This window comes from Octopus sinensis, linkage group LG11 (genome assembly GCF_006345805.1).
Source record: "Octopus sinensis linkage group LG11, ASM634580v1, whole genome shotgun sequence".
NCBI classification, from domain to species: Eukaryota; Metazoa; Mollusca; class Cephalopoda; order Octopoda; family Octopodidae; genus Octopus; species Octopus sinensis.
This window is the reverse complement of record NC_043007.1, coordinates 31,052,163-31,065,192: the sequence shown is the minus strand read 5'-3', so window position 1 is coordinate 31,065,192 and position 13,030 is coordinate 31,052,163. Positions and strand designations below refer to the sequence as shown.

Below are 13,030 nucleotides of genomic sequence, written 5' to 3'. Positions count from 1 at the left end.
AAAATTTACACTGGGGGGTAAAATGGGGTGGGTAATGGTGTGAGGAGGGTTGCAAGTCGCTTGGGGCTACCGTTTGGTTGCCACGGTGAGGAATATGGGAAAAATTGAGTTTTATGGGATAGACAGGTTGCGCTGTTTGAATAATGGTGGCTTTTCGTGTTGCTGCAGGGGCTAGAGGCGGTTATCTTTAATTGTGGGTGTAAAAATTTGGGGGATTTTGGAAAAGGGGGTAAAATTTTTCAACTTTTAAAAAGAGTACATTTTTGCCCTATTTTTTAGATTTGCGCAAAACACCACCACCACCAAAACCCGAGCGAATCACGGGTCAAAATAGCCAGTCTGATTCACATAATTATGAAATATGTACATGCACTAAAACAGCTGTGAAACCAATTTACTTTTTAGAGCTAATTAAGCCGAGTCAATGATATTTTTTTAACAAATCTGAAGAAATCAGGACTACGAGGCATTGACCAGTTCCAGCTTCTTCATCCACTTCCAACACAAACTAAATTATTGGCTGTAAGAATGCAAGCTGCATATCTAAGTAAAGCGGATGCACCATGCAACACCATGCAATACCATGCAACACCATGCAACACCATGCAATAGGTAAGACACAAAAATGGTTTGTGCTGTTGTGTTGTGTTGCTTTGAAGTGTTTGACTTGCTCTTTCTATGACATAATTTGGCTCAGGCAGGATTTGACAGTGGCAAAGCAAACAGCTCGTTAACAGAGACGTAGAAATATCTAAAATTAAGCTTGCAGCAGAGAAGTGCCGAAACAGACGAAAAAATATGTTCATGCAAGCCACTTACATATTTCATTCTTCGATGTTCCAGCCGAGAGCTGGTATAAGAATCTGGCGACTGGAAAAAGGAAATGAATTTAGATAAATCTTTGCAAAAACAACAAAAAAAAAAACAAATATGAAAAAAAAAATCAAGCTTTTCAGAAAGAAAAAGAAAATGATTCCAGGAAAAATTTATTTCTTGCTCACTGAGGACATATTTTATCGGAAATCAACCAAAGATGTGAAGTCAATTGCCTCGAACAAGTAAAAAAAAATGAACATCCCCCCCTCCTCTACCGACACCACTGAATAAAATTGGTGGAGGGATAAATTCGGTTTATGTGTGTGTGCATGTGAGTGAATATGTCTTTGTGTTTGCCCACTGCACTGTTTGGCAATTGGTGTTGGTTTGTTTATGTTCCTCTAAAATAGCAGTTCAACAAAAGAGACTGATAGAATAAGTACCAGTACTGGGTGTTGGGGTGGATTTGTTTGAGTAAAACCCTTCCAGACAGAACCTCAGCGTGGCCGCAGTCCAATGACTGACACAAGTGACAGATAAAACAGACAAGATCTCTCCACTATCACAACTTTTCCAGAGCAATCTTTGATGTTAACTGGTTGATCTGCTTCAGTACATCCAGCTAACTGTAAGACATCTTTCCCTATCACTTCCAAAGTGACTTAATACTGTTAAGATGGAGAGATTTGGAAAGATTTCAACTTCTATAAGGATAGCAGGCGAGGACATTGATAGAATGAGAGAGTAGTCAATATATTAGTAAAGTGACGGTGGCGAAATGCTTAGCAGTGTTTCGTCTGTCGTTACGTTCTGAGTTCAAATTCCACCGAGGTCGACTTTGCCTTTCATCCTTTCAGGGTTGATAAATAAAGTACCAGTTTCGCACTGGGGTCGATGTAATCGATTTAATCCGTTTGTCTGTCTTGTTTGTCCCCTCTGTGCTTAGCCCCTTGTGGGCAATAAAGAAATATATAGTAAAATGACAATGTATTGAAGAGGAGGGTCAACAGTTTGCATTCCATCTCTAGTACTGAACTGGATCCCTGGTGAAGGTATTGTGTTTGCAATGGTAGTTCTTCTCCTTTGGCATCTGATTGTCTTGTGAGACCCCAGACTTACACCTGGAAAGTCTTGCTTCAGTCTATGTTGGAAGAATACAGTGAGGTGGGCAGTGGATAGTTCTTTCCAAGGTACTGACCGGGGAAAGGATGTGTGGAAGATTAACAATTGACCATGTAACAAGGTGTCTACGAGGGAATTGCCTGAACCAAGTTGAAGACAATGTTTGGCTATCTTAGGAACTCCAGCTCTCAATTTGTATTTGATTAAATTGACACTAGTACTTGACTGGAATTCTTTTATTGGTTTCAGCCAAAAACTGTGGCCATGCTGGGGCACTGCCATTTGCTGGTTTATCTTAGACTCGTTTTCTGACCATCTCTAGAATCAGTCCTGGCAAAGTAGTGAGTTAGACAAAGCCGCCCTTCTTTGCATTTCTTGCTGTGATGAGGGTTCATCTGGTATCTCAGTTGAAGATTTGTCTAATTGTTCTTTGAGCACATTCACATACTAGCATAGCCAGAGGAGGGGGGAGGGGCAGTCTGCCCCGTGTGGCACTCTTATGGGGCCAGGACCACTTTTGGGTCTCCTGTAGGTAATATGCATTCTTTGTGGGGGCCCAGAGATGACAGAATGAAGGGCCACCCCAGGTGGCACAAACTCTGGCCACACTAGTGCATACACATCTACTCCTCATATATCTCTGAAGCTTTTTGGCAAGGTCTTGAAAAGTTGTGGGCTTTTGAAGCCCAAGCTGTTACAGCATTGGCTCCTTAGTCTGGAAGGACAAGATGGGATGTTTGGTACTCTGTAGTGATGTTCAGTCCAGTGACTGGTATAGCTTTCTGGAAATTTTGCTATCAACCCATGAGATTAAATCTTGTTATCAACCCATGAGATTAAATCTTGTTATCAACCCATGAGATTAAATCTTGTTATCAACCCATGAGATTAAATCTTGTTATCAACCCATGAGATTAAATCTTGTTATCAACCCATGAGATTAAAAGCAAAGCCGGTCTTAGAAGAGAATTCAGCTGCAGAACATAAAAGTCAGAACACAAACGACAATACTTTAACAATTGTACGTAGCTCTGCCTTACAATGCACAGTACACTTACAGCACATAATAGAGACTTCAGGGTAGATGGATATATACAATGCTTTGCCGTATGATGAAGGATACTGTACTAATGCCTCAATAGATTGCAGAACTGCAATGAAAAAGTCCCATGAAACCAGAAAAGAATTTCAGAAAACTACACCTGTTGACCTTAATATGTATAACAAAGAAGAATGAACGTAATGATTGATTAACAACCATGATCCAGAAAACCATTGAATACTTGTTATGAAGAGATGAATGAAAATGTAACACTAAGCATATTAAAATAGGTCAAGGGCTTGTGCCATGCTTCAAATTTACCAAAACGTTTATTCAACAATTGAAGTATTGGTTTCAATTTGCAATGCTATATAAAAATACCGCTAACATTTCAGAGAATATAACTATTAAAATTTTGAAATTAAAAATCATAGATATTTTCTCATAGAGTGAAAAACATGACCTAAATTAATTAGAAAAGGTTTTGTTTTTTGTTTTTTGTTTTTTCTGTCCAGATACATAATATGAGTTATGAATGTAAGAGGCTAACATATCAAATACAAATTCTGGCATTAGGAAGGGCGTGGGTTGGACGATTTGACTGAGGACTGGCGAACCAGATGGCTGCACCAGGCTGCAATCTGATCTGGCAGAGTTTCTACAGCTTGTTGCCCTTCCTAACACCAACCACTCCGAGAGTGTAGTGGGTGCTTTTTACGTGCCACCGGACACGAGGGCCATTATTAATGGAAAATAAGAAAATGAATGCAAAAAACTTCTTTTGAACTTGTCACCCCCGGGAACATACATACATGTATACATGCATACACATATTCTGTGTACAGACTCTGATGATGATAATATTTGTTATCGTCATTCAATTTTTTCAATTGATCAATCGACCATTTGAGTAAACAGAACCATGAGCTCACCTTTAATGTATAGCAGAAACAACTGTAAGTCAAAGGTGCACAGATAAAGAAATACGTAAAGCCCATTATTTATGCTTTTTTTTCTGTGAAAAAGGCCATATTAACTGGGGAATGTAGCCATGGATTTACAATATGAACACTTCAGATTTTGCCTGAGGATTACCTGGAGTTCTATGCTAATCTGAAAACATTTTGTTAGCCAGGTGTTTTTGTATTAACAGAAAGCTCGAGAAGTATTTCCCCCAGTTTGATAATTCCTTATTAATAACTATTAATTACATAACAGAACAAGGAAATGCTCTGTTTTCATTATCATTTTGATTTTAATTCTCATCTTGAAGAGTTCGTTTAGACAAACGAAAGAGCTAGCTAATAATAAAGAATTATCCAAAATTCTGACTGCCTTCTTTTTTCTTGATATATATATATAAAAGGTAAATACTTGATCACAATTGTAAAGAGGATATTTTTGAAGGTGATAAAAATACTTAAAGAGCATAAATAATGTGTGATGTTAAGATAATGAAACTATGTCAATATTAACATTCATTTAAAAACACATTTTAATATTGACATATAAGATGATGATGATGATGATGACAACAGTGATGATGATGATGTCATTCTTGGTTTTGGAGACAATAGGGATAACATTCTCCGATGGTGTTTTATACAGAGTAAAATTTGATCAGTGGTTAACACTCTCTGGGTCCCTGTGTCGTTTCCATTGCCCCATCTCTTCTGCTTAATTCTTTTCCATTTAATCAGCAGCCTCAGTTTTTAAAAAAATTTTTGATGCCCCTCTGTTTTAATATGACGTTTTACCATTTCTGCTGATTTATTTGAGCCTGGAAGAGCTCTTGCTTCAATTTGTCTTAGCACTTCTTGGAGCACTCTGGGTTTACACACAAATGCTAAGTTTAGTAAATGGAGCTGTGTTTAGAATCCTTCTGCTTCCCTTATTGACCACATAACAAATCCTATGGAATTATAGCTAGCTGGAATTAGTGAGACAAAGAATTTAATGGAGCAGCATATCTAGAGATGTAATAATATTTTATATTCCCTTTCTTTATAAATCTCAGACTTCATGTTTACATGAAAACAAAAAAATTAATTTTATCTACCAAAATGCAAAATTTACATAAACCTAAGAAAGAATAATTCTTTTTTTGGAATGATGAGACTCGAAGTAGAAAAAGCTAGGCGTGGCTGTGTGGTAACAAGCTTGCTTCCCAACCACAAGCTTCCGGGTTCAGTCCCACTGCACCTTGGGCAAGTGTCTTCTATTATAGCCTTGGGATGACCAAAGCCATGTAAGTGGATTTGGTAGACAGAAACTGAAAGAAGCCTGTTGAGCGTGCACGCGCATGTGTGTGTGTGTGTGTGTGTACTTGTTCCCCTGCCATTGTTTGACAACCAATGCTGGTGTGTTTATGTCCCTGTAACTTAGTGGTTCAGCAATAGAGACCGATAGAATAAGTACCAGGCTTACAAAGAATAAGTCCTGCGGTCGATTTCTTCAACCAAAACTCTTTAAGGTGGTGCTCCAGCATGGCCACAGTCTAATGACTGAAACAAGTAAAAGAATAAATGAACATCTAACAGTGTGTAAATATGGGGTTAAAGACCCTAGCTTGATCTACTTCAAGTTTCACCATTCCAAAAGAGAATTTTCTTGAAATTTCTACATCCTTAAGACATCAACAACAAAAAAGATTGTCTTACCATCACAGTTGCATAAGGATTCGATTTGGTTGGAATAACTGAAGAATGCAAGCCTTCACTGCAAAAACAAAGAAATAACATTTAATGATGAACAAAATGGTTTGGTTAAATATAATATTCTACAAGGACAAGCTTCGTTTTTGTAATGAATCCCAAACTTTTGTATGAAATAAGATCAACAAATAGAAACAAGCGTAGCTGTGTGGTTAAAAAGCTTGTTTTGCAACCACGAGGTTTTGGGTTTGGTCCCACTGCATGGCACCTTGGGCAAGTGTCTTCTATGATAGCCTTGGGCCAACCAATGCCTTGTGAGTGAATATAGCAAATAACTGAAACTGCATAAGCCTGTCATATATATATGTGTGTGAGTGTGTGTATTTATATGGTATGTGTATTTATGTGGTGTGGTGGTATGTGTGTGTATTTATGTGGTGTGTGTGTGCATCTTTGTAACTCTCCTCCCACCATTAAACAAACCAGTATCACTTTGTTTGCATTATAATAATAATGAAATTATTGTATACAGTGCTCAGGTGCACTACAACTCATTAAAGGTGCATGTGCAGTACATAGAATTATGTACAAAAGTCAAGAAAGTGAACAATGTATGAGTTATGATATACATGTGTGCATGCGTATGGAGGGGGCAGACATCAGGTGTAGTGTTGGCGAATTTCAGGAAGCAACTAACAACTGATGCAGGTAGCTTGTTCCATGTTTCAGCAACTCTCAGTGTGAAAAAATGTTTCCGAAAGTCATGGGAACTCAACTGGCACTTAAATCCTCGAAAGAATGAAAGGTAAAGTTGACTTCAGTGGAATTTGAACTCAGAATGTAAGGACATATGAAATACCGCTAAGCATTTTGCCCAGTGTGCTAAACAGTTCTGCCAGTTCACCACCTTCAGCTGAACAAATAATAGAAGCCTATAAGCAGAACACAGACAAACGGTTTGAGATAGTTATTCACAAGGCAACCCACACAACTGCAACAACAAAACACTGAACACAGACCCTCCAAACAATTGATCATTCTCAACCAGGGTACATTCAAATGGCACACAAACCAACAAAGGACACTCTGTGTGGTTGTCTGATCTGTTTTACAAAAGAAAAAAAGAAAAGCAGCCAGATATTTCATGGTTTACACATCAGATGCTTTTCAGAAAAGAACACATTAAATAAACATTTGTAAACAAAACAAAAAAAAAGAGATTATTACGCATACCTGGAATACTTTTGATGATTGGTTATCTCGAGTAGAGCTCACCTGGGGCTAAACAACAACCTTAGTTGCTGTTGTTGTGGTAGCCATTGTCATTGTCATCACTGTCACCACTACTACTACTACTACTACTACTACTACTATCATCATCATCATCACAACCAAATGAGTGTTGGTGATAGGAAAGGCATCCAGCCATAGAAAATCTGCCTCAATAAACCCTGACTCCTCATGCAAGCATGGAAACAGTGGACATCAAAATGATGAAGATGATTCGTAAATAATTGCGAAGAGACTGATACAGCTAAAGCAGCAATGTGATTCTTCATGAAACTTTTTTCAGAAATACAGAGTAACGTGGTTTCCTTGTGAACTCACCTTCGTTCATATTTGGCCTTCAATTGTTTCATTTCACGGCTATGCATCACTTTCAAGCGAGAAATCTCTTCGTCTCTCTCTTTCTTCTCTTGTTCCTTCTCGATTCGACGTTGTTTTTCTCTCTGAACTTTTTCTTCAAAAAGTCTTCGTCGTACCTCCTGTTCAACAAGGCTATTAATCCTAAAAAACCAAAGAATACGGTTAAAATACGTATTTTAAATATCACGTTGAAATTTGGGTTTTTTTCTGTATTTTGTTAATTTTCCTTTTTTTTTTTTATAAATATCACAACTATTTTTCAAGTTGGATTCTTATTACAAATACACTGGTTCTTCATTATTTTTTGCAGCTTCACCTCTTTGAGTAGTTGTTATGCCTAGCGCCCACCTAAGTGGCGAATAAGGTATCATGATGAAACTAGCCTAACAGAGATGATAATTTATAAATTTGGCTCTAAAAATGGATTGTGTAAGCTTTTAACAGTGAAATGATAAAAAATTAATGAAGACAAAAGTTGTAAATTTACTATATTCGTTACAAGTTAATGAATTGCCTCTGCCTGACGAGATCTCATTATATTCTGATAACCATCACTAGTTTAATCATGTATAATATAATTACTACTACAGGTAACATTTAGGATGTTAATTATGTTACGTCAATACCTCACCTCACTACCCCTAAAGCCTAATGCTCCCTTTGATATGCCCCAATGTCCCCTTGGGGGCAGTATTGTTCACGTTGAGAACCTTTGCTGCTTTCGATGGCATAAAAGACGCACATGCATATTAAACACATCTTTATTATATTTATTACAAAGATGCATTGGGTGGGACGGGGTGACACTTGTTGCACATTGTGAATTGTAAGGATAGGCTGAGTGCAACTGAGTTTCTGTTCTTGTGTAACCTCAGGGGTGAGCTCTGACTGAACAGACCTACAAGCAAAGACATCCCACCTATGACTATTCTAATATTTATTCAGACATGATGTACCTGAGACTATTTAACCAATGTGTCATCCCTTTTATAACAGCAGCAGCTGCAGTTGCCACCACCATCATCATCATCGTCATCTAACATCTATTCTCCACTAAGGTCCAATGTCTACTTCTGCATGGTTTCTACAGTTGGATGTCCTTCCTAACACTAACCACTTCACAGAGTGTACAGGTTGCTCTTTTTTGTGGGACCAGCACTGATAAGGTCCCTAAGTATTTGTACAACAAGACCCCTCAACCAAGTGATGTACAGCATGTATGGTTGTTCTTAAATGTTACTTTAAAGTAACCCTCATGCCATAAACCTGCTCAGTACAACTGACTGGGGTTACTCAATAACAACAGTTTGCTATGTCACAAATGAGGGTTACAACCCTTTTTTTTTCAAACAATAAAAGGAGTGAAATACTAGTCTCACCTCTCTTGGTTTTCCAGTTCCTGAAGCTTGTACTTTTCGTATTCAATTCTTTCCAATTCAGCATCTCGCTCCTCTTCAAAGATTCGAATTTTCTCTTCGAGTTGGGTCTCAGCAATCTTGTACTGTTGCTTGATTTCTTGGAGGGACAGCTTCAAGTAGAGAAAGACAACTTAGAATTGTGGGCACAATAGCAAAGTGACTATTTCTCTAACAAACCACAAACTTATCAGTCAGTGTAAATTAGAAATTCCACAACTAATTGTCCTTTCAAAACATACAAATTTCACACTGACCATACATACACAAGAAACCATTTAAACATAAGTCAAAAAGGGAACCTCTTCATGGTCGTTTGACCTACTAGAAATAGCAACCAAATCTCCCTGAAATCACAACTTATAGCTTAAAAATTGAAGGAGGCAGTGTGGTTAAGAAGCTCACTTTGCAACCAAGTGATACACGAAGGAGTCATACCCAATGACTGGTGTGGCAGCACCATAGTCAACTGCTACAAAGGTAAAGGTGACACTTTAGATACAAATAATTACAGAGGTATGAAGTTGTTGGATCAGGTAATGAAGGTCACGGAAAGGGTCATAGCCCAACTAATTAGGGAGAGAGTCAGTTTAGATGAGATGCAGTTAGGGTTCATGCCAGGGAAAAGCACCATTGATGCTATATTTCTGGTAAGACAGCTGCAGGAGAAATACCTGGCCAAAAATAAGCCCCCATACCTGGCTTTTGTTGACATGGAGAAAGCCTTTGACAAGGCTACAAATTTTGTAAATGATACGCTGTTGAAGTCCTTGGCTTATTTGCATCAGCTCTAGGATGCCATTTGGACTGGGACCATAAAAAGATGCAACTGAACACCCATAAGACTATTATTACTGATGATGATGATGATGGGGATGATGGGGATGATGACGATGATGATGAAGCTGTTCATGATGAAGATGATGTGTGCCTTCTGTGTTTCTTGCTCTGAGGAATCACTTTGTATTTCATATTACAATGATCGTGGCTGTTGTCAGCCTACCCTGGCACCTGTGCTGGTGACACCTAAAAAGCGGCATCCGTACGTGGCTGATGCCAGTGCCGCCTTGACTGGCTTCTGTGCCGGTAGCACGTGAAAAGCACCAACCGATCGTGACTGTTGCCAGCCTCCCCTGGCACATAAAAAAAGCACCTACTACACTCACGGAGTGGTTGGCGTTAGGAAGGGCATCCAGCTGTAGAAACTCTGCCAGATCAGACTGGAGCCTGGTGTAGCCTCCTGGCTTCCCAGACCCCAGTCAAACCGTCCAACCCATGCCAGCATGGAAAGCGGACGTTAAACGATGATGATGAATGAATTACAAACTTTGAATGGAGTTGAAAATTGTAAAAAGAAATTTTTTTTTTTTAATTGATAAGAAAATGAAGTGTAACTAATAGAAAAAGTAACCTGGCCAACCTGAACAAATGTTGGATGACATACGTGTCAAACTAGAAATAGTGTGCACACACCTTGTATATGTGCAGAGTGACACATGGCAAGTGTATATATGCCCATGTGCCACATTACTGCATATAGGTCGTGAACTTCTAGCTCTGATCTCACACACTGTTATTTCATTGTTTGTATTAACCCTAACACACATTTATCTCGACCTTTCAGATTAGAACTAACTCTGGCTAATCTATTAAATTTTATCAGTGATGACCTTGTGTAAGTGTGATATATTCTTACTGACTCATTGTAGCACTTCTACTAACAATGGTAAACTAATCAAGTGTTATCTCCGGTATGACTTGACTTGTTGCACGTTTCCATTAATGTATATAAAAAAAAAATAAAAGACAGAAAGACAGCAAAAAAGGAAACAAAAAACCTGTGAAAATGCTTCAAGGGAAACAGCACCAAGTTTCTCAGAATTAAACTTCATGAAATAAACCTTCCATACTTTAACTGGTACGAGGGAGGGGCGAAAAGTTCCTAGGCTGACTATGAAGGAGAGATACTAGAGCTGTGAAACCTTGCAGGCTTTAATTTCAACCCTTCTTATTAATAACTGCATTGTTCCTTATTTCTTGACTACCCAGAAAGGGGTTAAACATAGAGAGGACAAAGAAGGACACACACAGGTATTAAGTTGATTACATCGACCCCAGTGCATAACTGGTACTTAATTTATCGACCCCGAGAGGATGAAAGGTAAAGTCGACCTCGGCGGAATTTGAACTCAGAACATAACAGCAGACAAAATGTTGCTAAGCATTTCACCTGGCATGCTAACGATTCTGCCAGCTCGTCACCTTTAATAACTGCATTGTTTCTTTCCACCTCAACTGACATCCGACTGTTCAAAGAACACTTCAGAAGCAACTGGTAAATGACTGCTCTTGGAAATGGACAAAATTTGGCATCATGGTGTTATCAAGTATTTGCTGAAAAAGGGTTTAGCCCCCAATAGCATTCATGCTGATGGGGGTTGCTACATTAGGAGATGATGCTCCAGCTTTATCAACATTGCAAAAGTGGGAAGCTGAATTTAGGAGAGGAAGGAAGAGTGCTGAAGATGACCCAGCATCCGTGTCGGTGACACATAAAAGCACCAACCGATTGTGGCCATTTGCCAGCCTCACCTGGCACCTGTGCTGGTGGCACGTAAAAAGCACCCACTACACTCACGGAGTGGTTGGCATTAGGAAAGGCATCCAGCTGTAGAAACACTGCCAGATCACACTGGAGTCTGGTGCAGCCTCCTGGCTTCCCAGACCCCAGTCGAACCGTCCAACCCATGCTAGCATGGAAAACGGACGTTAAACGATGATGATGATGATTAAACCATACAGAAATGAAAATTTTTGATGGTGCCATACAAAGAGCACCAGTGCTGGTGCCATGTAAAAAAACCACAGAGTATACTTAGTAAAGTGGTTGACGCTAGGAAGGGCAACCAGATGTAGAAATCATGCTGAAACAGACTAGAGAACCTGGGGTAGCTCCTGACCTGGCCAGATCCTATCAAACCATCCAACCTATGCTAGTATGAAAAAACAGACATTAAATGATGATGGTGATGATGATGATGAAGATAATGATGATGATACCGTGGAGTGTTAATGGGTTAAAATTTTGGCATAAAGCCAGCAGTTTAAGTGGAGGAGTAAGTCAATTACATTGACCCCAGTATTCAACTGGTACTTATTTTATTGACCCTGAAAGGATGAAAGGCAAAATCAACCTCAGTGGGATTTGAACTCAGAACAAAGAATTGCCACTAAGCTTTTTGTCTGACATACTAACAAATCTGCCAGCTCACTGGTATACAGTGGTGTGTTAATGACAGGATGCAAATTGCTAATTTGTTAGTTTCATTATCTATGGCTCTTACGTTAAACGCACACACACACACACACACACACACATGGTATATTTATCATGCCAACTGAATAAAATAAAGGTAATTCTGAATCTGTTTGGGTTTGGGAAGTTTGCTAAATAAAACGGTCAACTCACATTTGAAGTGTTTTCTTCAATAGAATTTTGTCTCTGCTTGGAGGAAGAAACTCTCTTAGGCACTTCGTGAATTTCTCCATTGTATTCAATAGAAAATGAAGGTGAACCTGTTAAAAGAAATTATAGGAATAGACATAAACGATTTTACAAGAACAGCAATAATTAATATTCTCTTTGCTCATAATAAATATGTGCAGTGATCCCTCGCTACTTTGTGGTTCAACTATTGCAGATTCACGACTTTGCGGATTTTTAAATTATATACATACATATATATGAATGTGAGTGTGTTATATTATAAGGCACAAAAAGAAAATGACTCTCCCCAGACACAACAGAAAATGCTTCAACACACAAACTCATATAAAGAATCTTGTAAACCAAATTCAAAAACGAAAAGAAAATTATTTTATAATTAATTCACTTACCATTCTTTAATTTTTGTTTTGTTGGACTGGACTGTTCCAAAAGGGCAAGAAGCCTAGAAGAGAAATAACCAAATAAACATCTTGATAAAAATGCTGATGAGGAAAAAAACAATTACGTGAAGAGTGTAAAAATACAATGACATACAGTAAGCAACATCATCATCATTTATCATTTAACATCTGCTTTCCATGCTGGCATGGGTTGGACGGTTTGACAGGCGCTGGCCAGGCAGAAGACTGCACCAGACTTCTGAGTCTGTTTTGGCACAGTTTTTATGGCTGGATGCTCTTCCATTGAATGATAAGCTGTGCTTGTGAAGACTTGTTGAACTGTGTGAAATCGTAGCCATGGCCGATGCCAGGGCTGTCTGACTGGCACCCATGTCAATGACATGCAAAAAGAGCATCATTCGAGCACTGGGCCTCATGGATACAGT

At 38.7% G+C, this 13,030-nt stretch overlaps 1 protein-coding gene across 4 annotated transcripts in view; it reads right to left on the bottom strand.

Moving 5' to 3' along the window:
- LOC115217138 (kinesin-like protein KIF16B) overlaps positions 1–13,030 on the bottom strand; it is a 117,470-nt gene that overhangs the window by 29,307 nt on the left and 75,133 nt on the right. For 3 of the 4 annotated variants that reach the window (XM_029786751.2, XM_036507298.1, XM_036507299.1), the window contains 6 exons: positions 12,594–12,646; positions 12,166–12,272; positions 8,661–8,809; positions 7,243–7,422; positions 5,641–5,698; positions 820–870 (listed from right to left, as the gene is read on the bottom strand). In XM_029786751.2, the coding sequence (XP_029642611.1) occupies positions 820–870; positions 5,641–5,698; positions 7,243–7,422; positions 8,661–8,809; positions 12,166–12,272; positions 12,594–12,646 (598 nt within the window). The remainder of the gene's footprint in view (positions 1–819; positions 871–5,640; positions 5,699–7,242; positions 7,423–8,660; positions 8,810–12,165; positions 12,273–12,593; positions 12,647–13,030) is intronic. The other variant, XM_029786752.2, reaches the window with a different exon arrangement.